Source organism: Falco cherrug, chromosome Z (genome assembly GCF_023634085.1).
Source record: "Falco cherrug isolate bFalChe1 chromosome Z, bFalChe1.pri, whole genome shotgun sequence".
Classification (NCBI taxonomy): Eukaryota; Metazoa; Chordata; class Aves; order Falconiformes; family Falconidae; genus Falco; species Falco cherrug.
Window position 1 is genome coordinate 23796507 of NC_073720.1, and position 26543 is coordinate 23823049.

At 37.1% G+C, this 26543-nt stretch overlaps 1 protein-coding gene across 3 annotated transcripts in view; it reads left to right on the forward strand.

The window, feature by feature from the left end:
- Positions 1-7: 7 nt before the first annotated feature.
- Positions 8-26543, forward strand: part of NLN (neurolysin) — a 35426-nt gene continuing 8890 nt past the window's right edge. The window contains exons 1-9 of one of the 3 annotated variants that reach the window (XM_055699060.1): positions 48-162; positions 1184-1232; positions 11250-11506; positions 13962-14110; positions 19491-19634; positions 20928-21030; positions 21757-21917; positions 23325-23460; positions 25684-26050. In XM_055699060.1, the coding sequence (XP_055555035.1) occupies positions 11269-11506; positions 13962-14110; positions 19491-19634; positions 20928-21030; positions 21757-21917; positions 23325-23460; positions 25684-26050 (1298 nt within the window). In that variant the 5' untranslated portion in view covers positions 48-162; positions 1184-1232; positions 11250-11268. Of the gene's footprint in view, positions 163-1183; positions 1233-11249; positions 11507-13961; positions 14111-19490; positions 19635-20927; positions 21031-21756; positions 21918-23324; positions 23461-25683; positions 26051-26543 lie in introns of those variants that run through there. The other 2 variants (XM_055699059.1, XM_027807951.2) reach the window with 2 other exon arrangements.

Here is a 26543-nt window from a genome sequence, read left to right on the forward strand (position 1 = left end):
GAGGCGCGCGGGCTGCTCGGTCGGTAGCGGCGGGAAGGGCGTGGGGAGGCGGCGGCGGAAGCGGGCGCGCGGGCCCGCGGCGGTAGCGGTAGCGGTGCTGGCCCGGCCCCCCTGCCCGAGCCCCCTCCCCATGCTGGCCGCGTGTGCGGGCGCGGCTCGCAGGTAGGCGCGGGGCGGGAGGGGGCGCCTCAGGGCCCGGCGGCGGGCGGTCTCTGGGGCGAGCGCCGCCCGACTGGAAGCCTCCTACAGCCGCCCGCGGCTGAGGGCGGGACCTCGTCCCTCGGGGGAGCCGGGCGGGGGCCGGGCGTCCTGGCTGAGGCCAGTGCGGCCGCGCCGCGGGGAGAGCTGCCGGGCGGCTTCGAGGAGAGAAGCGCCCGCTGGCCGGCGGGGCGGTGCGGTGCGGGCCGCGGGTGTGCGGGGCGTGCGCCGGGGCCAGGCAGACAATAGGACGGGAAGTGTGACAGTCTGGGGGGTGTGAGGCCTCAGCTCCCAGCGTGTTTCCCGCAGTCCGCCTTCCCTGAAATAACCTTCGTAACGTACCGCTGCCGGGGGGCGGGGCGGGGCAGGCGAGGGCTCTGCCCTGCGGTCCCTGCACCGGGTGTTCAGAGGTACCGCTGGAGAAGCGGGCAGGGGAGCAATGGCTGCGGCGGCGGGGCCCTGCAGCGCGCGGCGTGGGGGGCGACACCGGGCGGTGTGCCTCACGTAGCTCTACAGAAAGGGGTGTCACTATTTCAGCATTACATGAGGGGCGGGACGGCTGCAGATACGTTAGCGAAGGCTTTTAACAATAAAGGATTAAGCTCTGTAATGAATACTAGCTCTGAACGAACCCAGAAAATCCGTGTAGAAGGCGGCTTGTAGGCAGTTCTGGACGGACTAGACAAATGAGCACTGGAGAAATTGAGAGGGCAGAGGAATATGAGCAAAGGACCAGATTTAATAGGAAACATGGAAATAGTAAGAGGGTCACAATGTAAATGCGTTGTGGTAATGAGAATGGAGTTGAGTTTGAGCATAAAATGAAGATGGTTACCCCTTATTGACCTTTAAGAAATGACAGTTGTGTGCTTACTGCATAAAATACACCGGTTTTGTCCTATTTCACAGCCTTTGTTCAGGTCGTGTTAGGATTGAGGGGTACTAGCAGTTAGAAAATAAGATCCAGAACCTTTTCTTTTTATAGGGCTCCTGCTGTTGTAAATCGATTGACCAATTTACAGTTTTCAAGTAAGGTACACAACTATTTTCTTTTCCTAATATACATTTGCATCCTTTTTATATAGTCATTTTCACTGTTGTCCATATTTCGTGTTTACTGTCCTTGTTAGTCCTATAGATTTTTCCAACAAAAAGAAGGAAAGAAAGGAAAAGAAGGATGGAAGTTTTTTTTTTTCTTTAGAAAAAATTAAAAGGTCTATCTTTTTGCAAGCTGCATTTGGAAACTGAAGGTACCTTCTTCTTAAGTAATAATAAAGTATTTGATATTGATTTAAATACCTTTTTCACCACTTGTTGTAAGTACAGCAGGAAATGGTCACTGTACTTTGTTAATGTTAAAAAATTTTCCATTAATACCTTTTTGTATTGAAACAGCTTCCTAAAACTGTTTGATCTCCTCCTGGGTTACGTCAGAAGTAAGGGGGGGGGGGCAGGGGGAATTGGTACCTGTTCATTCTTTCCATTCTGTTCATGATTGTATACATCTCTGAAGTACTTCCTCTGTGTTTTTGTTTTATTTTGGGGTTTTTGCCCAGTCTGAAGAATCCCAGCCTAGTTACTTGTTCTTTGAATGGAGTCCATTGCTTACTGCAGCTGATCGTTACTAACTTGTCATGCCTTGGTTGAACAGAAAAAGGTTTCAGCAGGTGGGAGAACAGAAGACTGCAGAGTTTGTAATTGTTGGGAGGATCAGATTTGCACATAGTATGTTTGTGCTTCATGGTGTTACAGACTGGTATAATGAATCTGCGTTTTGTCCTGTTCCGCTTCTACTAAATCGAACCATTGCCTGCTTTTCAGCTGCTTCTTGGCTGATGTTTTTGTTAAACCGTTAGATCTCCAGAATGTCTGGATCAGCTCACAGCTCATCGCTGTGTATGTAAAGCCAGAAGTGTGTGTCATTTCACAGTAATTAAGACTGAAATTCACTTTGTTAGTGGTTTTAAACTTTACTCCATGTTGTGACATCCTTTCACATATTTTTGTGGCTGCCTTTAGTACACTGTGTTATCATCAGTAAATTTTGTCACTTCATCTGTCTCACCTTTTTGTAGATCAGATATAAATATCTGAGAGAACAGAACCCAGCATGGAACCCTGCAGGGCTCCACTGGTAACCTAGTTCCATTCAGGAAAATGAGCAGCCATTTCTGTTTCTGTCTTAGCTTGTAACCATTTACCCATAAGAGGATAGCCCTTCTCATCTCACAGCAGCATGGTTTCTTTAGAAACTTCTGGTCGACAGCCTTTGAAAATCAAATATATTTTATTAACTGATCTATGTCTGTTGTGACTTCTTCAAAGAATTCCCGTAGATTTGTGAATCTAGGATTTCCCTCTGTAGAGGAGACTCTTTTACTGTACATGTTACATGTATTTAGATTAGGGAAGGCGAGATGAGGATGGGGTGAATGACACTTGTCTCTGTGCAAAATATGATCGGGTGTGCATGTGTTCATCATACCATTCCTAAAAGAGTTCAGTCTTTAACAAAGACACTTTTTATTTCTACTGTAGAAGGAGTGAAATTCTTGGCCATACTTACCATGCTGGAACAATCTTTCACATAGCCTGGAACCAGCCTGGGAAGTACTCGGTGTTCTTAAGTCAACACTCACTCAAAAGCCAGAGCAGAAAGCAGGTTTCATTTGCTTGCCTAATTTGTGGTGTTGAGCAGGCACACTGTAGCACAGAGTGCGTTCGGCATTTTGCAAGCATTGAACTGACCACAGCATGTTATAACGCACCATGTTCCCAAGAAGAAGTGATTTAAAATGGTGCAAGTAAGTGAGATTAGGTCATCATCTGCCATGAAAGCATAGTTTTCCACCTAACTAATCATGGCAAAGAACATTTCTCAGTGCCTTGACTTAAGATCAATGGGAAATCAAAGGGTATTTCCATGGTACAGGCTGAACTAATGAACTGGGTGTAAATCAAAGAAAGCTTTTGTGTTCACAAACCCTCCTCAACAGTTTTCTCTGTCTTGCAGCACAATTTCTTATTCAGTTGGAGTCAACAAGCTGTTTTTCATGCGTAAGCTGATTGCATTCAAGTACTGAACTATCCTGACAGTAATAGTGTGTAGTGTTTGCACTAAATAACATGCACTTTACCTGCTGTTTATTGCAGGCATGATAGATAAATGGTAGATGCTTATACAGCAGCACCTGAGAGCTGTAAGGCCTTAAATGCAACATTTTTTTCCACTGTGTTTCCATGGTTCACCTGATGGTAGAATTAAACAATAAGATAAAACCAGTAAGATAACCCTAATGAGCACCTCCTCCATCAAATTAAGTGTAGTACACTTAGTGTTTGCATGTGAGTGTTGAAAAGTCGCTCAACTTTCTTCCTAAGATCATCCAAGCAAGTTGTGATGTGATGGACTTTTGCTGTAACGCAGAATGGGTTCAGTTCACGGTATGGGTTTGAAGCCTAGTTTAGCAGTACTAGTAATTTTGGGTTTGGTTGGGGTTTTTTTGTTTGTTTGGGGTTTTTTTCTAGAATGATAGATACCATAATTTTAGAGATCAGACACTCCACAGAAACAGTATCCTGACACTTCTGTGTGTTCCACTCCAGACTACTGTGTGGAAATCACCCCCTCATGTCAAAGTCAATCAGACCAGTTTCCAAAATCCTGTTGTTGGAGGGAGCTAAGGGGAAAAGGAGAGAATATATGTAATTTGTAACATGTTATGCACATGTATGAGTTCCCACTTAAGGTCTGGATTTTCTGTTAGCTGCTGCAGAGCACCTTTTTCACTTACTTTGCTGTTGATGTTAATTCTGTTGTTAATTCTGCTGTCTAATTCTGATGTTGATTCTGTCAGAGAAACCAGTTAACATCTTTTGCCAGATAGAAAAGTCACAAAAGCAGCACTGAGGGTAATGTATGTATGAATAAAGACTTTAAAATGTTTGTATAACTTGTAGTTTTTTGACTCTCACATCGATCTGAACAGTTACAAGTGTGTATTATTAGAAGCATACCAAATATAGAGTGTACAGTGAATTACTTTGCAGAGAATGCTTTTTTTTCTGAAAAGTGTAGTGACAGAATTAATTGTTTAGTTCTATTCCTTCAAATGCAGCTTAAGAAAAAAAACCACCAAAACAATCTGTAGTGGTGGTTATGGAGCTTTAAATTAGGAAGTACTTAACTTGCTATCCTTTTGCTGTAGTGAGAGCTGTCCGTGCCAAACACAGTTGTGACACAGAGCCAAGTACTTCTTAAGGAAAATGGCCCAGGAATTCAAGGCATGTATTTACTGTTCCTTACACAGTCAAGAGCCAAACAGAAGAAAGGACTGAGAAGTGAACTGTAACAAGGATTTCAAATATGTTTGTCCAGCAGGAAAAAGTGATGACTTATATTGTAGGGCTGTAGACTCATTCCTGTGGCTCAGTTGTAATAATGTTGCGCTGTGATTAGCTTTGAGCTATTTAACTGTACTTTGCTTGTTCTGTCTTGGATTTTCCCACACCGCACCACCCCTTCTTGTTTTGGCCTTGTGTTACTCGGTCCTCTGCTTTGTTTGATTTTTGGCCTTGCTTTACTATAAAATATACAATTACTTGTCTGAAGGTGTAAGTCAAAACTGAAACAACATGGAGAGGTATTTAAAATCCAAGAATTAAGGATCTCTAAATAATACAGTTTTTAGCCTGTTAAATTTCTGTCATAAAATCCATCCTGAGAACACAGACTGACTGCACTGTCTCTTAGGTTATATTAGATGCTGATGAATACTCATGGTGGTTTGTTTCTGAGATGCTTTTTAACTTCTTCATTTAAAGAAAAAGAAAAATTCTACTGCATATGAGGCTTGACTGTTACAAAGCTTTGCTTAAACCATGCCTATCTGCTGTCATTTATATATGCTTTGTAGCACTTGAGTCTTACTTCAGGGAAATGCCAACATATGGCTTATTATTCAATTATTAAATAATTTGTCCTGTCTGTTTTTATATTGCCTTAATGGGACATGTCTAGTTTTTTTAGTTTGTGGGGGTTTTTTTAACAAGGCCGCTAGGAGGAGTCAAAACATTCAGACCCTGTGAACATCGATTGCGGAACGTAGTGAGTATGGTCTTCACTTACTCAATGCTGGCTTCCAGCATGCAGCATTGCTTCTTCTGCAGCCTGTAGGATTAGGAAGTGTTATTTAACTGAGATCTGCTGTTTCAAAAAAGAGACCAAAATGATCGCACTGTTGTTCTCAATTTTAATTTGGTAGCTTTTACAAAGCTTCATATAGTAAATTATGGATTGAAAAAGTTGTTCATTGTGATTTCCAAATCTGCCCTTATTTATATCCATAGGAATGTCCCCTGAAGTATGCGTGTAGTGCAGCAAGAAAAAACTTAACTGTATTTATTTACTATTAGAGTATTAAAAAATGAGAAGATGATAAAGTTGTCTGAATTTGAGACCCCCCTCTCTATGTCTTTCTTTCTCTGTTCTTAAAATCTTGGCTGCCACTTTACCCCTGAAGGTGTGATCCCACATCTTTTGTCAGCAGAAGATACGGTTTTCCATTCTACATGAAGGTGATACACTGATTTTTGCATGGCTACATGGAACTGGCAGATTTATTAGCAAGTACAATAAACTGGTCTGTGTTTATGTTTCCCAGAAACACATTTGTTACAGACTTTATTCTGTAAAATTATACCTGTCATTGTAACTAATACTGTTTAGGTGAAGAATAATTTGAAAACTGGAAGTTCCATTAAAGAGTCTTGGGTGGAATCATAGATAATCTGTAATATAATCAGATTTAAATGAGGCAGAAGGCTTAAATCTTGACTGTATTATAAGATGATTATCAGTAGTAGGAGCATATTGTGGACAAGCTTACACGTTTTTGTGTTTGTATTTTCTAAAGCTGATACTCTTTTGCTGCTTCTGCTTCACAGGTTGTGGCTTTCTTGTTTTATTTTAATAGTATTAATGGAACATGCGAACAGAGGGTTGCTTGGCATGTTCCAATCACAGAAAATGTTTATAAACAAAACTAGACTTACATAAATGTTTAATACTTTTAAAATACTGCATGAGTTAAAAATCAGTCTGCAAATTCAATTGCTTTGTTTGTCTTCACAGCAGTTATATTGGCCCCTGTATTGCCTTAATAGAGTATTATAAAGGTCCTTCTCCTTTCTAAAATCAAATCAAATTTAAATTTTCCAGATGCAGCAAGTTATCAAATTGTAGATTTCTTGGTAAAATAAATGACCTGGCATTCTAGCAAAAATAGCAATGATGGCAGTCTGTAACTAGAAGCTTTGTTTTCTAGTTAAAAATCCTCTTTTAGAAGTAGCTACTAAGATTTTAAGTTGTTATTCACCTTACACTGCTTTTGGTAGAAATCATTCTTACTCCTTTTGGAATTGGCAGATTATTTTTGTGGAAGTAATTTCTGTGTGATATAATTTTATCCATAATTTGTGGAAACGGCTACTTCTATAATACTTCTTATTGTAGCTGAAAGTCCAGACTAAACCTTGTGTGCCTTTCCTCCTGAACTTACTGTAGGTGGATGAAGCGTGCACAAATGCATAATATATTTCTGTTTGTCCTGTATGTCATTCCACTGACATTATTAGATGCCATAGGGCTCACCCAAGAAAAAGGCCAGTGCAAGCTGCCAACAGAGGCCGGTTAGATACTCATAGTAAAAATGCAATGTAAATAAAGTGCTTTAATTTTGAAGGACCTTGCAGGAACATAGGGACTAGAAGGGACAATTGGAGCGATCAAGTCTAGTCCTGTGCTACCTTAGGTAACCAAGTAATATAATCCATTTTATAAGCTGGTCAAGGTCCATGTTATAAATAGAGGTGTTTTCAATTCCTGGTGCTTACTGGGCAGCTGTTTCAGAATCTCACTGCCCTGAAGGTTACAGATGTCTCTTAAAATTCTAGCTTACATGTATTCCCGACCGATTTATTTTAATTTGTTCCTATATGTCAGTATTGCCTCAGCATCAAGAACCCTTTCCACTTTGGAACATTTAAATGGTACGCTTAATGACAGCAATCATCTTGAAACTTCTTTTGCTAATGCGTTTCATGTATGTTTCTAGCAGTAGTGCAGGCTTAATTTTATATATATATTTTATATATATATATATAAAAAAATAGGTGGCTATTGACACTTTTGATCCTTCATTTAGGCCAGCACAACTGTTATGAAGTCACTCATAACATAGATGATGGAACTGATAAGCTGAAAAAAAGCTGTCCACCCCCTGCATATTTTTTGGTCCACTTTATTCACCTGTATACTGACTCTTTTTGAAGTATGGCCCTACCAACAGTTATGTTGCTGTCATTGACAGAATGGTGTACAGGGGTAGAAATGAGCAGCAGAAGGAGGAACGGGAAGAAGAATATCTTAAGGCAATACTCCTGCTAGACATGAACCTTATCCTTAAGCCAGGCTTGTTTAGACACATTTACTGTTCTGTACTGCACAAAACTGAGTGTAATACCTGAAATGGCTTGAACTAGTCAGTTCAGGCATTAGCAACAGCCTACCTGTGGCCCCATAGGGTAATTGCAGTATACGTGTAACACTATTTAAAGGCCTACATTTGTTTAGCCTTCTGTCTAATTTAAACTGAATCAGCCTCTGATTGCTCAGTCCAAGCAATGGTTGACTCTTCTATAATGTTGCTACCGTTTACCAAAAGCAAGCCTAAAATAATAATTGCATCTTGTTGGTTCAGTTGCTGTTTGAAGAAAGCCATTTGCTGCTGCATCTGGTTCCTGACGTTATTAATAGAATTTATTTTCTAGTTTATATCTGGGAAGTTAAAGTTTCACTCAGTGATACAATTTACTGTAATATTTTCTCTCTAATAACATGCAAAGTGTAGTTGCAGGGCATTTTTGAAACATACTGTTTTAGCTGTACTTTTCTTTCTTGTTTCGTTATAATCTATTTAATCTTTCATTTTGGCATTATTTTTGTTTCTTTCTTGAACAAGCAAGATCAGGTTAGTTAATTACGAGTTTTATTGCGGTAGATACATGGAGTTTGGAGGATTTATTTATAGTTTTACGTAGACGAAGTATGAAATACTAAGCCATGAAAGAAATGCCCAAGATTTCACCTATGCATATAGTTTTACTTGCATGTTGTTATTTGTTAATCTGATGTTAGTTACCTTGGCCCTAAGTACAATCTGAGTGACTGGTAGCAAGATAACACATGTCTTTAAATGGTTATTTGAAGATTTGTATGTAGTAATTGGTTTTACGTGAAATCTTGCATTACAGTTTTTGAAGGCCCACCTTCATGTGGTCAATTAGAAAGACTTCCAGGTCTTTCTGTTTGTATTGCCTTTGTTAATCTACATAAATGACTGCTTCCTTGTGTCAGCAGGGGGAGACAAGGTATGAACACTTCAAAACTAGGCATTTCTGTGCTTTCCTGTCTTAACAGATAAGACAACCACTTGCTAGTATTTATGACAGTCACTTATGCAGCTGTCAAATTTATATTCCTCCACACAAGTAGCCAACTAAGATCAGGTGGCATCTTTTTTTGGTATTTAAAAGTAATGCTGTGCATTCAAGTTCATGAAGTTGGTCCAACTTTATTAATTAAACTTGTTGGAAAGGTTGAAATTAATATAATCTGTTTGAGTGTTTGTTTCTGATAATATGTAAATGGTCAGTGACAGGGCTGTGTTTTCTACGTGTCTAGGTGAAGGTGAATGAATGACAGAAGGCTGTAGGTTCCATTTAAGAAAGAATACCTGCTTCATATCCTGCACTTTAGCATAGCTGTCAGCTTTTATGATCAGGCTGTTGTGCTTCTTTGATTCTATTTTATTTTTACCTTATTTTGGTGCATTTCATATCCTTTCTGATGATCTCAGGGGTCAGGGTAGAGTTCAGAGCCTTGAACCTACTTTTGAGGACGTTCCCCTTCAGCTCCTGTGAGGTTCTCCAGAGTTGCACTAGCAGTGTGTGAAGAAACTAGACATATGGCAGTCCAGTGGGAAGCTGTTCATAAATTAATGAAGTACTATTCTTTAGTGGATTTGTAGATTCAGGGTAGAATTCAGTGGTTTTGGGGGATGCGAAACTAATGCATTCTGAGAACGCTAATACTTAGCTATTTGCTTTCATGAAAGCCACTTCATTTGTGATAAACTTCTGAGATTCAGAGTTTCAGTAGTCCAGTGGAGAAGCTACTAAGGCATTAATGTCGGAACTGAGTTGGTATTGGAGAGATACAACAGGGGTGGAAGGAATATTCTTTATTCAGGCTTCGTTTTCAGAGTTAAATCATCAATATACTAGGCATTGATGTTCCTTTATGCCAGTAGAAGGGAAAAGTGAACATCTTGCCTACACACTGATATGGGATGCTTTGAAAAAACTGTGGCAACAAGGAAAAAAAATCTCAACACATAGATAGAAATGTTGTCTTGCATAAAAATAATTTTGGCTAGGCTATTTCTAGGTAGTTCCTCTTACAGATGAGTGAGACTTTTAAACAAAAAGTCTTACCTTCAAACAGAAGCCCTGCATGTGGCTCTTTTCAGATTGTTTGCATTTCACTCTTCTGCTTTGTGTTTCCTTCAGGCTAAAATTGCCTGTCCTTCTATGCATGCTCTCTGAATTGTATGCCAAAACCTATCTGAGCACTTAGGCACATACCAGACTGGTTTTGCAATAAAATTAATAGAGGTACAGTGGCTAGCATTAAGAGAAAAAGGTATTTCATGTAAAATAGTGTTAGGTAAACTTTCCTTTTACTAGCAGGCTCTCTGTGTGTGTTCTTGTATTTCTTTAGATATGGTTGAAAGTTTTAAGTTTTCATTATTACCATAGCAACATGTGATTATTATGGTTTTTTAAAATTATGCAACTGAAATGGGGAGGCTGATAGTCTCTGCCAGTCAGAGATCCTCCTATGATGCTGCTATGATCCTTCTATAATACTAAACACTGCAGCAAGTTTTACTCCTTGAATGCAAACTGTCTTTTAATTACTATCAGAATATGATCTTCCTCAGCAACTATTTCATATAGAACTGAACTATTAATATAGTCACCAGGTGAGTATCTTGTTGACTGTGTGGATTTCTGTAAACCCCACTTTATAGTCAGTTGCCTGAATCTGTGTCCTTCTCCTTCATACAAGCAGGCTGAGAGTTTTTTGTTGGCGTGGGAGGGTAGAAGCCTGTTATATTCTTAACTTGTATTTGGAGTAATTGCTCCAAGTCACTTTTTTTTTTAGTATTGTCAAAAAGATTAGTGAGAAGGCAGCCATTGATTGTACAGCACGCTAAGATCAGTTGGATATGTAAATTTTTCTGTTAGCTAAAGCTGAAATATAGTTGACATACAATCAGGATTAATAGTACATAAATTACAGTAAACTTATGTACCTTTTCTGATGATAGAGTAAAACTATTTAAAATCCAGAACAATTAAAGGAATAAATTTTTAAGTGAACAACAACTAGAAGTTTTCCTCTCATGGCATATTGTGGCAGGCATCCTGTAGGTATAAAACTCTTTGTTGTAGTGAATGTGACCAAATGACTTTTTCTGTGTCTTGTTTTATGCATCTTTACAGTTCTTGGTCTTCATAATCTACAAATCACTATATGGGGTTTATTCCTTATTTCAAAAATGCAAATGCTGTCTCTTTCTGTAGTTTCAGTAACTGTAATTCTGTTTCTCTTAGAAGATTGAATAGTAACTTAATTTCTCTGGTTTTGTCAATACCAAAGTTTCTATCCCTGTCTGCACTTAGTCATCCTTTAGAGGGAAAATGCAGAAAACAGACCTCTGATTTATTTAAAATTAGACTGAACTGATAAGGGTAATGGCTGTGTATGGTCCTGTTGGACAAGCTATGGCTCTAAAAAGGACTGTTCTTGCTTCTAAAAATGTTCTTTAAGGTCGGTTGCCTTTTTTTTAATGTTTACTGTAAACTACCTCTTGAACTCGAATCTTGCTATATAATATCTTGCTTGATATTTTTTATACTTTCAGGTCCATTGGGCCACGGCTTATGCTGAGAATGACATTAGGAGCAGAAATTACCAGCCAGCTGAAGGCTTCTTTGTACATAGCATCAGGCCAAAACCTTTTGAGATGGGACCTGTCACCAGAGCAAATTAGAACAAGAACAGAAGAACTAATCAGGAGGACAAAGCATGTATATGACAGTGTCGGGATGCTTGATATTGGAGAAGTAACACAAGAAAATACTGTACGGGCCTTGGCAGATATAGAAATGGAATATGCAGGTTAGTGTATGTTTTCTGTGATTCTTTCCATAGGGTATTCCATCTGTGCATAAAGAAACAATGAGGAAAGATAGTTGTTGCTTACAATTCTGATTCATGTTGTTCTTGTTTAGAACGTGTAGCGGCCTCTCAAGGGTCCTCTACTCATAATAATCTTTCAGAACCTCCCAGCAGTATCTAACATGATCAGCTACAAATTTCTGCTGCTTTATTCTAGAGACAAAAATAAGGATTAGCAAAAAACTATGCTCCTTGATGCATGCTGAAAAGTGCATTGGTCACCTGTTTTCTTTTTGCATGTGTAGCTCCACAGTTTATTTTCTTTTCCAGCTCTGTACAGCTGCTAGGGCACAATGTACGGTGCTTGTGGTAAGCCTAGTATACTCAAACCTGATAATCAGTGCTTTTTTCAGACACTACAGAATCTGAGACAAGCTAGTGAAATGGAATGATGGAAAGGTTGGTAAGCTCCTAGTGTAGAAGATGTGATGGTTGAGAATGGGGAAATTTTTGAAAGAAGACTGCTTTACTTCATCGCTTTTACATTATGGCCTGCAAGGCCTTGAAGAACCCAGGGAGAGGTGTTGGTCATGCAGTCACATCTAGATTGTTCTGAATGAATTATCCAGACATGCCAATAAATGGATGGGGCTTAATGGTCAAACACAGGTCATTCAGTTAATTTGTTAATAATTATCAGTCAGAGGAGAAAGGAAAAATAAAAATGTGTTTTCGGTGGCTTTGTTTCGAAAAACCTATCAAATGGTGGCTTTATGACTCTCAAAAAGTAGTCAGTGTAACAAAATGTCAAGTTCCCTTAAATCCTCTGAAAAAATCTTTGATAGCAACAGAAGTGCTGAAAACAGCCACCTTGGCCTGGAGCAAAATCTTTGCCTTGTGAAAAAGAGTAGCCTGTAGCTCAAATGATTGTACTGTAATATTAGTCTGGTTTTCACGTTACTTAGAATTACAGTTTAGGCACATCCATTGAGTTGACTGGAATTGATGCTGGCAGAAAGGCTGAGTAATCTTAATCCTTACAGCTTCCTGTCAGATTCAGTTTTAATTGTATCAGTGTATTTGGTGTAATTATTTTAAGTCTTTTCACCAAGGTATAAAACTCTCTGCTTTAAATTAAATTAGAAGGAAAATCTATATGTCATTCAAAAAACAGTGGCCATCAGCTTCCCAGCACAACCACCGAGATTTGCATCTTCCAAGATATACTTTTTTCTCTACGTGCTATTGCAGTAGTGGGTCATATTGAAGCATTTTAATGCTAATCTTCAAAGCTGTATGTGAAATTAGCATGAATTACCTGTGAAACAGCCCATGGCATATGATAAGGATGTATTACCACAGCAAGACTTCCATTAGAACCTTGGATTTTTAAGGCCTCTGTGTCCCTTTCTCAAGTACATGAAAGACCTACCCCTGTAACTGTAACTTATTATCTGAAAAGACACAGATGACAACAGGCCTTATATTTCACTTGGAAGCTGCCAAAACTCAGTTCATCATTTTGAAATATCTTGGTATGAGGACAGGGAGTGGTGGGGAGGGGGGAGTTTCCTGTGGACTTCAAGAAGAACTATATGCCCATATTTGCATTCCAAAGGTTTTTCAAGCTGAGAGCATCTTAGGGTTTGATAAAACAGCTACAGATTACATAAAATTATAAAGCTTTAAATCATCCTAAAAGGTTGTTACTCTAAAGTGTGCTTTTGGGGAGCTGGAGGTTGGTTAAATTGTAATTGGTTTTGAATGAAATTAATTCAGCTGGTCATAACAGTTCTTTTCTATTTAAGGATTTCTATTCAATGTCATTAGAAGATGCAATATTCCTTTAATAAGCAAGGACTTCTTTAATCTCAAAAATCTAATCTAAAAAAGTACTATTACTCAGCTTCTGATCTCTAGAAGTTCAGAATACATAAACAGCATCTTCTGTGTTTGCCTTGTTGTTTCCTAAACACAGAAGAGAAGATGGATATTTGACACTGTTCTCATAATAATGTAAAAAATAATTTTAGGACAGATGAGCCTGTTTGAAAGATTTGGAGCTTTTCACTTTAAAAGCTAACATGGAAGCACCTGTGCCAGCTATGAAACAACGTTGGTCTGCACTTACTAGTAGTTCATCTTTCAAAAATCATGTATCATATTTATACATCTTTCAGTCAATTTTGTAGAAGTTGATGAGATAGTTGGGCTTGGGTAGTAGATAGCTGCTGTAAAATGTTTATTTGTTATAATGATGTGCAGTTTTGTTGTTTCATGTATTCATTTTTACATTTTTCGTAGTCACTTTTTTTCAAGCCTGATCTGAAGTGTCAGGTTGTTTTGGGTGCTTGTTTCTTATGTCTTCTGTAAATATCAGAAGCGGGGCAAGTTCCTTATCCTTAAAGCATTTCTAGCCTCTGTGTTAAGTGTTCATTGCCTTTTATTTAAACAGTGGAAAGAAGCATGTTGGATTTTCCCCAGCATGTCTCACCTGACAAAGAGGTACGCTTAGCAAGTACAGAAGCTGACAAAAAGCTTTCTAATTTTGATGTGGAGATGAGCATGAGAGAAGATGTGTTTCAGAAGATTGTTTATTTGCAGGTAAATCACAATGATATCTGCATAACATGTGGAAATATAGATGAAATTCCAGCAGTGAAAAACTTTTCTCTAAAGAAATTAGTACCCACAGCACTTTTCAAGATCCTCATCACTGTGTGTGTTTCCTCTGTGTCTGTAGCAGTCAAATCGTCCTAGTGGGACACAGCTGTACAAACAGGCTGTCGTTCCACAAAACATTAAGCCACTGTAACTTGTGGCTCCTGCTCTTTGCTTCTCATGACTAGGTGTCTGTATGCTTCTGCCCTCAATTGCAATAGCTTTGACTTTTGTCTCATCTTCCAATAAGCTGGTACAAGGAAGTTAAACTAGCAGAACAAAACCCATCAGGAAAAATAAAATTGTTTTCTGCTGGTTGAGCTCCCTGAACTGCTTTGCCCCGAACATCACCAAGGAGGGGAGGAAGAAAAGAGGCAATATAGCAGTGTATTTGGGTTGGCTTATACTACTTTTGCATTTTTGTCCAAAGTTGTCCTTTATTGAAATTGTTGAGAATTTACAATTTTAAACTCTAGTTTTGTGTCATGAAAGTTAATGAGAATGTATAACTGGGAGTAACCTCTGAAATTAACTCTTTTGATCTGCTAATTATAGACAGCGATGTTGTATACTCTTCCTCATATGTTGCTTAAGCCTCAAAAGAAAACCAAGTCCAAAGATACGTTTACTGTTGAACTAGTTTCTACCCCTTTTGTGTTTCTCTTTAGCTTCCCTTCTAATTGAGCACCTACAGGTATCTTGTATTCTTCATTTGTACTATTTATTTTCTAGCTCAAACAAGAACATTTGATTTTGTTCAAATGCATGTAGTAATGTATTTACATTTAGTAATAATTTTCCGAAAGTGTGATTTAAAGATAATGCAAGGAAGCTATCTAATGTGAAAACTGAAATTTATACGTTTGTCAATGCTTCAGACACGAATCTTTCCTTTCAACCCCATCAATTTTTAACCTTCATGTGATACTGATAATATACTGGAGACCTATTCCTTGGCATATTCTTTGTGTTTTTTGCAGTGTTGACTGGGAAGCAGAATAATATTTGCAGCACCTTATTAAAGTGCCTTCTAATACCATTATCTTCTATTGCTGTGGTTTTTAGTCACATTTTCAAGTGTTCTCCTCTAGCTGGATATTTTTGTTTATGTGTTTAGAGGTATTTAACAGCCCCATTTTGAGGACCTTCTGTTGGTGTTGGCAGATAGTGCCTTATGTTGATTTTTTTCCTGCTCTGTTGCTACTAATTAAATTATTTGGTATGTATTATTCGCTGTGATTTTCCCCACCCTCCAGTATAGTATACACTGATACATTTAGGGCTAATCTGCCATATGTGTATCTATCTATTTTTAATTTACAGGAATTTCTGATAGTAGCTAGTGAAAACTGATTGCTGTTATTTGCTACTATTACTTTTGTATAGTCTTTGGGGTTTTTTAACTTTCTTATTTGGTGCTTTCCTTCTTCATTTCCCTTTGCAGAAATACTTGGCTTTTGTAATAGTTACAACCACTGCTTAAATCTCCATTTAATTTTTTTAGAGCTTTTCCTTGGCTTAACTGCAGCATGTTTTAGTATTAGTTTTCCAAAGATGCAACCTCTGAGTTTATATCAACTTCATAATGATGATGGAAGTAGTAGAAGTTTTTGCTGTAGAACAGATGTGAAAAAGCCAATAGTGCCAGACTGATCAAGTCTTGCTATTTCCAAATGACTAATTCTTGTTAACTTTTGCTAAATTTCTAATACTTTCTCCTATTAGAAACTCTCAGCTGAAAAGTCAGGTTCCAGGAGCACATGATAAAAAAAAAACCCCAAACAAACAAAGACCTTCCACAAACAGACATGCTTTGCTGAAATCCTTTTGTCAGTTTAAATGAGCTAGTAAAACATTTTTATTAAATTGGGGGTTTCATGGCCTCACTGAGGATTTAATAGTTCAGGTATATTAATTCAGTTTCTTGATCCTGCACAAGGGCCAGGTTAAAATGCAATTAATAGAATGAAGACCCTCACACTCCCATGTTATTTATAATACAGTCAGTCCACTAAAAGATGGTGTGAGTCTGCTTAGTCTCAGTGACATCCTGAATAGTTTTGCTACCTTCAATGAGGACTAAACTTTTCTACATTAACAACTGTTCAGTATTCTTTCTAAATTCTGCTTTATTTGAGAACTGTTGATGGTGAAAGATGTGTGAAGTTTTTGTATTTATTAAAACTAAAAAACCTGAAAGTAATCTGGTCTCGTTTCTGTACACGAGGTGAAAAAATTCCTGCATGAATTCATGTTGAATACACTCCTTATCTTCTTTAGAAAACTTATTTTGGGGTTTGCAACTTGGATTAAAGGTGAATTTGGTAGTGAAACCATTTTAGATTTTATTACTCCTAACATCTGCACATGTTGGCTAGCAGGGGCATGCTTAAGAATGTTGCCAATCTTCCCCACCCACATGCCCTCAGGAAACAGCCTGATGTAAATAGCTGCTGCAGGTTTTGTTCATGATATTCTAAGTAGGGAATTTTGTTTCTTATTCTGCCTGAAATTTTCTTCATGGAATAAGGTGGTCTGGTTGACCAAAACAAGTATGAAATCCTATACAAAATCATCAACAATGACCATTCTAAAACTTTTGGAAAGTTCCAGAATTTCATGTCTGTACTGTATTTGAAATAAGCACTTCTGTTGTGGAAATTGTTCATTAAGGAAACCCAGGATGACATCAACCATCCTGACCAGATCGAAGTTCAGAGGTGACCACAGAGCACCCTTGGTTCCTGTGCCTGGTAGGCTTGCTTATCCTTAAAGACCTGACAGGTCTTTTTGAATGTGTATCATCCTTAACTTAAGTATGTCTGTGATGCAAATAAGCTTCACAAAGACTAATATTAAGATTAGAAGCTATTTAACATTGATTTCTTTGTAAGTGTATAGAGAGATGTATAGACATCAAGTAAAGGATGAAGAACACTTAGTTTTCTCCTCTTTCCCAAAAGAACCTTTCTCTCTCTCTTAGCTTTAGGAGTCAATATTCACTGGCTTTAAGGGCTTAAAATTAGTGTTTGTGAATTCCCTTCTTCTGCCTAAAATCTTTGCTGGGTTTTGGCCCAGGAGGCTTTCAGGACCGTGACAGTTCCATGTGCCCAGTGGATGGGCTGGAAGATCCTTCACAATGCCTAAATAACTCACTGAGACTTAGCACAATCCTCTGTCTTCAACTGTTTCTGTAATAAAAGCAGTGTCTTTTTATAGAGATTAGAGTACATTTTTTCCCTCAGCCTTTCTATTTTGCTCTTGCAGCAGAGTTAGCACAATATAAATGTTAATGACATATCTCCGTTTTTCACCTCTATAATTTTGATGTTGTGCTTTTTCTATCATACTAGTCTTAGGTCAGAAAAAAGAACCCTAGAATTGTGTGTTATCCAGTGGAAAAACAGTATGTGAAGATTCCGATGCAAATATTTTTGTACTTGGTATCACAGCATTGATACTCCTAGATGTAGTGCTGAGTAGCATAAAGATCTTCATGAAGCTGCAGAATTTCAGGGAGTATTCTTTGCCAGAACAGAGCAGGAAGCCTGAATGTCACATTGGGTAGGGTAATTAGCATTCTTTTTATCTTTGTGTTGGGAAATACTCTGTGTGGATTGGCTTACGCATTTGTCACAAATGAGGGTGGAGATACAAGGTTTCACATGGAGAGGGTGGAGGACATTAGTTTCTTCACTTACTTTCCTCCCGAAAGGAGATTTCCACCATTTACATCCTTTTATTTAAAAACAAACAAAAAAGCAATGGCCAAGTGCTGCAAAAAAGTCATGGCCATGGTGAAGGGTGCACCATACAATCACATGGCTCAATTATCATTGACTTTAGCTGGGTGGTGACCTGTAGTAGTTAGGTCATCCTTTTGTGTGTCTATGGATTCTTTTAAAAAATACCTGTAAACAGGGACTATTAAAAAGAAAAAATATTCATCATACGACAGTATCAGTAAACAAGTTTAATCTGCATATTGCTTTAGAAAAGTCAGTTTATCACAAAACTAAGGGATTGTCATTTTTCTCACTGGACTTAGAACTTCTTGCATATAGACTATTGGTATATGCCTAAGAGTTTTAGGCACAATTCTGCTAATGCTAAGCAGTCCTGTTGTAGCATAATGCTACTGGGACTTCTGACTATTTGTGGAGTAAAAAAAATAAAGCTAAACTATTCTATGCTCTTTCACGGATCTAAAACCCAATTTTCCCTAATTTTTTAATCTTATATGGAGGGCACTGGTAGGAATAGACATTGTTTATATGTTGTATGGATTATTCTTAAATGACGGCAAAGTATCTCTTTTGGTTTTTATTCTTATTTTCTCTTCCAATACACCTTATTTTTTCTGTTTAAGGAAGAGAGGTAGTTGCACTGGCAAGTCATCAGTTGACAGCTCTACACAGTTGTGTAACTTTAATAAAATTTGCATGTTTCAACGTCCTTACTTTTCAGAGGTGCTAATCAAGAATTAATTGTATGTAGGTAAGCTGATGAGAGCGTTGTTGAGACAAGTCAGAGCTAGTTCCAACAGCCTCATATTTGAAGGTGAACTTAGATAGAATATGTCCTTTTTAACAACGACTGTAAGTTAATACCCGTATTTAAGTGTTCCCTTTTAGATGAGGGGAATTAAAATAAGAATGTATCCAGCATTATTTTCAGTTAAGGACAAAATGGCATGTTTCTGAATTAAGCAGTTAACACCGTAGTCAGTTTGAAAGATAACCTTCACAGGACTGATCCATGTTCTTTTATGAGTATCTTGTGGGTTGATACTGGTTCCTTTAGGAAATTACCATTCAAGAATCTTCGTAATGGCATAAACAGACATAGAAATATTGTTTTGTTTTCACTGGTTGATTTGTTCTGATATGCTCAAATTTTATGGGATCTGATAACCTTCAGTGACACACCTATCTCTTGGGGTTTTGTTTAATCCCTCTAAGTTTTAAGGTACAGTGTTACTTTATAGCCCTGATTTTCTTCAAGTATGTTTAAGAAAGCTATTTCTACAGAAAAAGCTTCAGTGCCCTGTACTTACAAACTAAAAGGGCTTGATATTATGACAGCATGTAAATGTGCTGAGGTAGCTGGTAAAAGAAAATTACTTTAAACCCACGATACATCAATATAAGAATTCTGTTGTATAAGGTAACTGTTTCTGGAAAGTCCTTCACACTAAAATCCAGGATGTTCCTTTTTTACTATGGTGGCGTTTCTTTAGAACAACTCTGTACAGACCTTTCTAATGCTTGGTATCTTTTTTACACCATGTTGTAAGTTCAATTAATCTGTATTGTCATTTCAGCAAACCTGTGATCCTGAAAATATAAAGCCGGAAACAAAGCGATATCTAGACAAATCAGTTCAAGTGGGAAAAAGAAACGGACTCCATCTTCCGAAAGAAGTGCAGAATGTAAATATGTATGGACTATTAGTTTATAGAGCAAAGGTGACAAACTGTTGAAGGGATGAAATTATGGTTGTGTAGCTGTACTAAGCATATATTGGAACTTTTTGTGCTTTTGGACCTGCTTAATTACTGCTCTGGTCTGTTCTTAGTTCCAGATCCATTCTTTAAACTTCAATCACCTTAAAGTCTTTAGATTAATCTGTTAGATACCCATGATACCCATTGGATAGAAGTGGTATACATCACCTCTCTTAACCTTCTAGAGTAAAAGAAAACCATCTGGAAGAGTTTTGTTATATATTCTGATTACAGAGAATGCTTAAATTAGATAAATTCCTAGCCAAGAGACCTCTCAAAAAGGTTATTTGTGAGTTCAAGCTTCAGAAGTATGCATAATCGTTACAAAGACAGAGCTATTTTAATTCCAGTTATTAACCAATGTTGTAAAATGTGTCCAAGAATTTAATGGTTTGAGTAAAAAAACTTGAGGGAGGTAGCTTAAAGGGAGGACAAGCTGCGCTGAGAATTTTGGCTCCATTAAGGGATGATTTACTGAAGCATATAAAAGCACATGTCAGTTCTGAAAATCGTGAAGTAAAATTGTCAGCATCTCAATACTGACATTGTTCTTTTTAAATTCTGAGTGATGTTGTACAACAATCTCAGTTTATGACTGGAATAGACTTTAGCCTCTGTAGAAAATGTCATTCTTCATCCACGTCGTTCAGTTAGTGGGAACAGTTTCATGTGTATTTGCATTGCTTAAGGACGATTGGTGCCTTCAAAGGAATTTTGAAATACTTTATAAGGAGGCAATAGTTGAATTTAATTTAAGTAACACTTGACTAATGATAGTTTCTGCTGAGTTTTGTATTTGGTGTGTATTATTCTACTGGTAACTACTGTGTTTGTGTGAACTTGACAGTAAGGGGTAGAGTCATACTAAAAGATATAACAGAAAATGTTTCAGATAGGTGAATATCAGGATTTTGTAATAGGTTTTGGAATGGTCTTGTCTTGTATGGGTATTTTCGTCTTTGTCATATCTGTACAATTCCAAAGGAGTGTTTTTCAGTAGGTGGCATGCATTTGAAATGTCGTCGGTGTGATGACCCTGACCCAGGGTTCCTTGTTGTTTTTGTCAATGATCGTTGTCAATTGCTCAGGACCAAAATAAAGATAAAAAGGAGGCTGAGGGAGAGTGAAGTGTGATGCTACCTACAGTGTGTTACTTAATGCTGTTGGCTAGTGGAGAGCCTAGCTGAAAAAAGTGAAATACTATTCAAGCTTTCTTTTTGTTTTTCCACTAAGTTCTGTTTACACTCAATACAGGAAATAAAGACGATGAAGAAAAAATTGAGTGAGCTGTGTATAGACTTTAACAAAAACCTGAATGAGGAAAACACATTTCTCGTATTTTCTAAGGAAGAACTTGGTGAGTAGTGTGCTTACTCTTTCCATTTATTCAGCCTTTCAGCTTTGCTGGAGTAACTGGTTTTGGCTCAGTGATGATGACTATATCAAGTGAAATTCTGGCTGTTTTCCATTCTTCTTTGTTTCATTTTTACTCCTTCCTTAGAGTTCCCCAGTCCTTAGAATTACCCTTTGCAGGTGTTTATGATCTCTTCATATATTTGTGCTTCCTGAAGTGTTTGCCTTGTATCAAGTTATCGTATCTGCCATACAATTTTTTTTTTTTTTTGCAGAACTTTACTGTTCTTTGCTTCTTTCCTCTGTTCTGCACTGTTAGGCAATCCCCTGTGTATTATATTTATTGCAGTTATTGGAAAAACTTTTCTGTCCTGCAATATATTTTTAGCTACTTCAATTATTTAAACTGTTCTGGAGATTTCATGTGACAGAGAATTTGGGGATTCATTATCTGAAGGGCGTGGCATAGAATGTACTTCAATAACACCAGAGATACTTTTTTGTCATAATCAGGTTTTTACATGGTAGCCTTAGATGTATTTCTGTTTTGCTTACAAGTGTTCCCAATTTTTATTTTGTTCGATTGTGGTTTGAAAAAGTTTTAGCATCTAGTTGTAAAAAGAGGGGTTACAGTTCTGTGGAGATTTTTGATGTCAGATGGCAACAATCTCACAGAAAGAGAAGGGAGTAGGTAATTCTGGTAAAAGTTGTTTATTAAATTGTGTTCTAGAAGGCCTTCCTGATGACTTTATTAAAAGTTTAGAGAAGACTGAGGAAGACAAATATAAAATTACTTTAAAGTATCCCCACTATTTTCCTGTCATGAAGAAGTGCTGCATTTCAGAAACCAGGAGAAAAATGGAATCTGCCTTTAACTCAAGATGCAAAGAGGTATGTTGTATATTGACTGTTCTACAGGGTAATGGCAGAGTTGGACACTGAGCTTAGACATTCACATGTTAGATTTGAGTTCTATATATTGTCTAGTACGGTGAAATCAAAACTTATCAGTGTGATCTTTAACAGTTCCTTGCTCTAGTTTATTCTGATATCTAATGTCCTTAGAATTTCATGATCCACCTGTGTGTATATGTATCTTAAAGTTTCAGTGGTGCTGTAAATAGAAGTAGGATTTTGATCTTTTACCGTATTTCCCTACAGTGTTCTGCAACTGCTTACTGGCACTTTCCTCCCAGAGAAGGGCATCTGATTGAAACTTCTGTAGTACTTTGGGATTCTTCAGAATGAGAGGGGTTACTAAACATATGTTTTAATTATAAAATACAGGTGATTAAATGTGAAATTATCACATTCCATATGTATGAGAATTTTAATAAAAAATTTAATTAGATGTTTAAAAAGCCCCTACTGTTTATAAAAGATTCATTTAAATATCTAAAAAATAGCATGAAACATGCCTTATGAAAAGAAGAAATAATTTCACAAATAGTTTGTTTAATACTGAAGAGACCAGGCCCCTAGCCAGGTACAAAAATAATGAAAAGGAAAGAAAGGCTAGAAGTGTCATTCAGCAAATTTACTAGCCATTTGTTAGAGAGCAATGGCAAAATTGAGCTTTTGTGTTTGAAGTTCTGGGAAAGGTGAACAGTACAAGATAAGATAAAATGGCATCAAGAACTGAACACTGCAAGTCAGCATGCTTTAAAGGGATTTGCTGTTTAAACTGTGAGACAATCTTCAAACCTATTGCTTGAAAAAAAGCTGAGAAATCTCACTTTTCCAGAACTGGAGGTTAACACAGTTACATTTTCAGCTTCTCAAGGATCCTCCATCACATCTAGGTCAGGGCCTGGGGTTTTTGTGTTTCAGATCTCTTTCTTTGACCACTGTTGTCAGAGTGGCAAAATAGGGAGATTTGCAAACAAGCTTTGAATCTTGGCACAATAGCTTTGCAGTCTATCTTCACCACTAAAAAGCTATGGAGCTTGCTGTCAGCCATTTCCCTGTTACCTTTCAAATTTAAATGATTTATAAAGGAAATAAGATTTGTTATTATCCTAAAAGGAGATGACATATCTTTTGATTAATTTAAACATATAAATTAAAATAGGGATAGTAACAACTCAGGTTGACTAGAAAACTAGCTGCCTGCAGTTAAATGTTGTGACAAAAAAATTATAAGAATCTAGCTAAATATATATTATTCTATATTTATATCTTAAAGTGTTTCATTTTAAATGTTTGCTGTTTCTTATGATTACAGATATTATTCAGATAATTCTTTCCATAAAGTGTTTTCTGGTTTCACTGTACAAATTTGCCTCCTTTCTTTTTTAGGAGAACACAAAAATTCTTCAGCAATTGCTTCCACTAAGGGCAAAAGTAGCAGAGCTTCTTGGTTATAATACACATGCCAACTTCGTCCTGGAAGTAAACACTGCAAAGAGCACGGATAACGTAACAACCTTCTTAGGTTTGTTCTTATTTATAAACAACACTTTTATATTTGGTGTGGCAACATGACTCCTCAGCCAAGATAAATTTAAGTACATAATTGGGTCATGGTGTCCATCATGTTTAGCTAGAAAAGGAACTCTCTGTTGCTGCTGTTCTAGCATGCTTTTTTTCAACCATAGCTATATGAATGCAATTGTTCCAAAACAGGGAAGCACAAGACAAAAATCTGAAAATATTTGTGATAGCAAATACAGGTAAGCAGTTATATCTTTCTCTGCCCCAAAATGCACTTCTCATAATTTAGAACCAGAATATCATGTGTAGCCTAAGCAATTTTATTGGTTCTTATTCTAATTAGAGGCTGCATCACACTTTCAGCTTTTCATTCCCTTAGGTTAGTTGCAATTTTTTGTGTGTGTGTAGCCTTGGCGTCTTTTTCTGATACAATTGCACTAGTTATAATGAAAGATTATGGTATGTGATGGTGCAACTTCCTTGAGCTGAATTAAAAAATCAGCTCTGGAATGATAGATTAAATCTGGAATTCAAAAGCCCTCTAATGGAACTTGATCTGCAAACAGGTATCTTGAAAATTTTAAACTGAGAAGTTTAGAGATTTATAGTCATTCTCTTGACATCGGTGGGCCCACTTTGTCCGTAGAGTTAACCTCTACGTTCTGGAATTACGTAGTTCCATAGAATAGTATGTGCTCCTTTGTTAACATGTTCTAACAGCATTTAGGATTGTATACTAATACACGGTATAAATAAACCCCCCAAAATAATTTAGTACAACAATAAAGTCTGGTGGTTGTGGGCTTTTTATGTTTAAACATCAGTAAAGAGGTTCAAATGCACCTCTTCCTTCACCTTTAATTCTGTTGCATTTCTTCTGTTATGGTGTGAGCTTAGCTCCATATTTGGCAATACCAATTATCTTTATGTTTGTCAATGAACTTACACTTAATTCTGATTTATAATTAAATGTTAGAATTATCTGATTTTTGTAAGTGTACTTAAAGTAGTTTGGACTCTTTACTATCATTATATTTTTGTAATTCTAAATGGGCTTATGTAAGACTTCGTTTTTTCATTTGTTTTCAAGCTGAGATACCTCATAATTTAGCAGTTACTGTTGTGACTAATGTTTTACAGTATGAGATCATGCACTTTTCTATTCATAAATATCATGTTTCATGGTAATTCTCATAGAGGGAGAATGTTCATCAAACTAATTGACAGCTTTAGTTTATTTCTTCTCAAATATTCTTGGCTCCGAGTATGACAGTATGATTTGCTCTGCTTTTTTCATATATATTACTGTTTTAAATTCGTGTTCATAAGCTGATCTTATTGCTAGAAAGAAAGCATTCTGTCCTATGACATATTCTGAATTTCAGGTAATATGATCTGAATTTTAGTCTTTTAGTCACATAAATGCATATAGGGCCTTAACAGCCTACCTAGAAACAGGAGTGGCAGTTCCTAAATGTTATGCTGTAGACCAATAGTGAATATTAACCTGAAATCTTAAGGATGAAAAAAAAGTGTCTGGTAGTCCAGAAATACTTACAAGAGAATAAGTACAGTATGTACTTTATGGGAGTTTCAGCAAGTGTAAATATTTTATATTCAGTATATTGGATTCATAGTGCTATGACTGTTTCTTGTCCAAGGAAAGCTATATTGGAAAAAAATGGGATCATAGAGATTAATATCCAGTGGCTTTGGTAGTCTAGAAGCTAGCTGTCTTGCAGGCAAGAATTCTCTAGTCTCTTGTGCTTTTATAGCACTTCAGCTGCAAGTAGGTCATAATGTAAGAAAAAGTATGGTTTGCATTTTGTGTTGCACTGCTAGTAACTAATAGTGGTTGTAGTTTTCAGCTGTTTCTTCAGAAAACACATCAAGAAAACTGAGATTATGTGAGGTAGAATCAAAAGCTTCAAGCAAAAGCATCTAGTGTTACTTTCAATTTCTGATGTCTTTGGAAAAAGTCTAAATTTGCTAAAATCCTTCACAATACTATAGGCGTATGTGGACTTCTGAATCATTTATAGCATGCCTGTAATTAAAATTCATTAAGACAAGAAAGCAGACAGTTTACTTGCTGTTAGTCAATAAATGGAAAACTCTAGTATCCACTCTTTGGGCATATGCTTGAAGTTACAAGTGTATTTTGTAGGAATACTCATGATATTAAGGAACATAGAAGCTGATTCCAAGGCAATCTTTGTTTCAGATGATTTGAGTAAGAAGCTAAAGCCATTGGTTGAGGAAGAAAGAGAATTCATTCTAGATTTGAAGAAAAAGGAGTGTAAAGAAAGAAACTTTGATTATGATGGAAGAATCAATGCATGGGATCTTCATTATTATATGAACAAAACAGAAGAGCTGAAGTACTCCATAGATCAAGAAAAGCTGAAGGAATACTTCCCAATCGAGGCTGTTACAGAAGGTTTGCTAAATACTTACCAGAAGCTGCTGGGACTTGTATTTGAGCAAGTAGAAAGTGCTCATGTTTGGCATGACAGCATTACTCTTTATACAGTAAAAGATAATTCAACAGGAGAAATGTTAGGGCAGTTCTACTTGGATCTTTACCCCAGGTAATTATGACTTAGTGTTTGATTTAGTATTTTAAATGGAATTGGTCTTAATGGGTTGCTGGTGTGTTTGAAGTTAAATGTATTTGGAAGTATTTGTCCCACTGACAAGATTATTACTGTGTTCATTAAGTTCTTCTTTGGACTGTTTTCAGATTGTTTATACATTTTTCTTTTTTGCAGTGCTACTGCATTTCTTGCTTATATTCAGTTTATGAAGCATTACTCGTTGTTGATTTTCTGTAGTATTGCTGTCTAGTCGGCTGTGCATAATTTTTTCCTCAATGAACTTTTCACCTCCTTAAATTAATGCTGTGGTTTACTTTTCATTTACATTGAACTCTTACTCCAGTCTATTCAGATCAATTGTATTCCTAACTGCCAAGTGTTCCTAATTTCTCCCAGTGTATTTTGTACTCTGTTGACCAGACTGCTAAAGAAAATATTAAATAGATCAAGACCAGGAATAGATTCCTGTAGAGCACACCTTTAAACA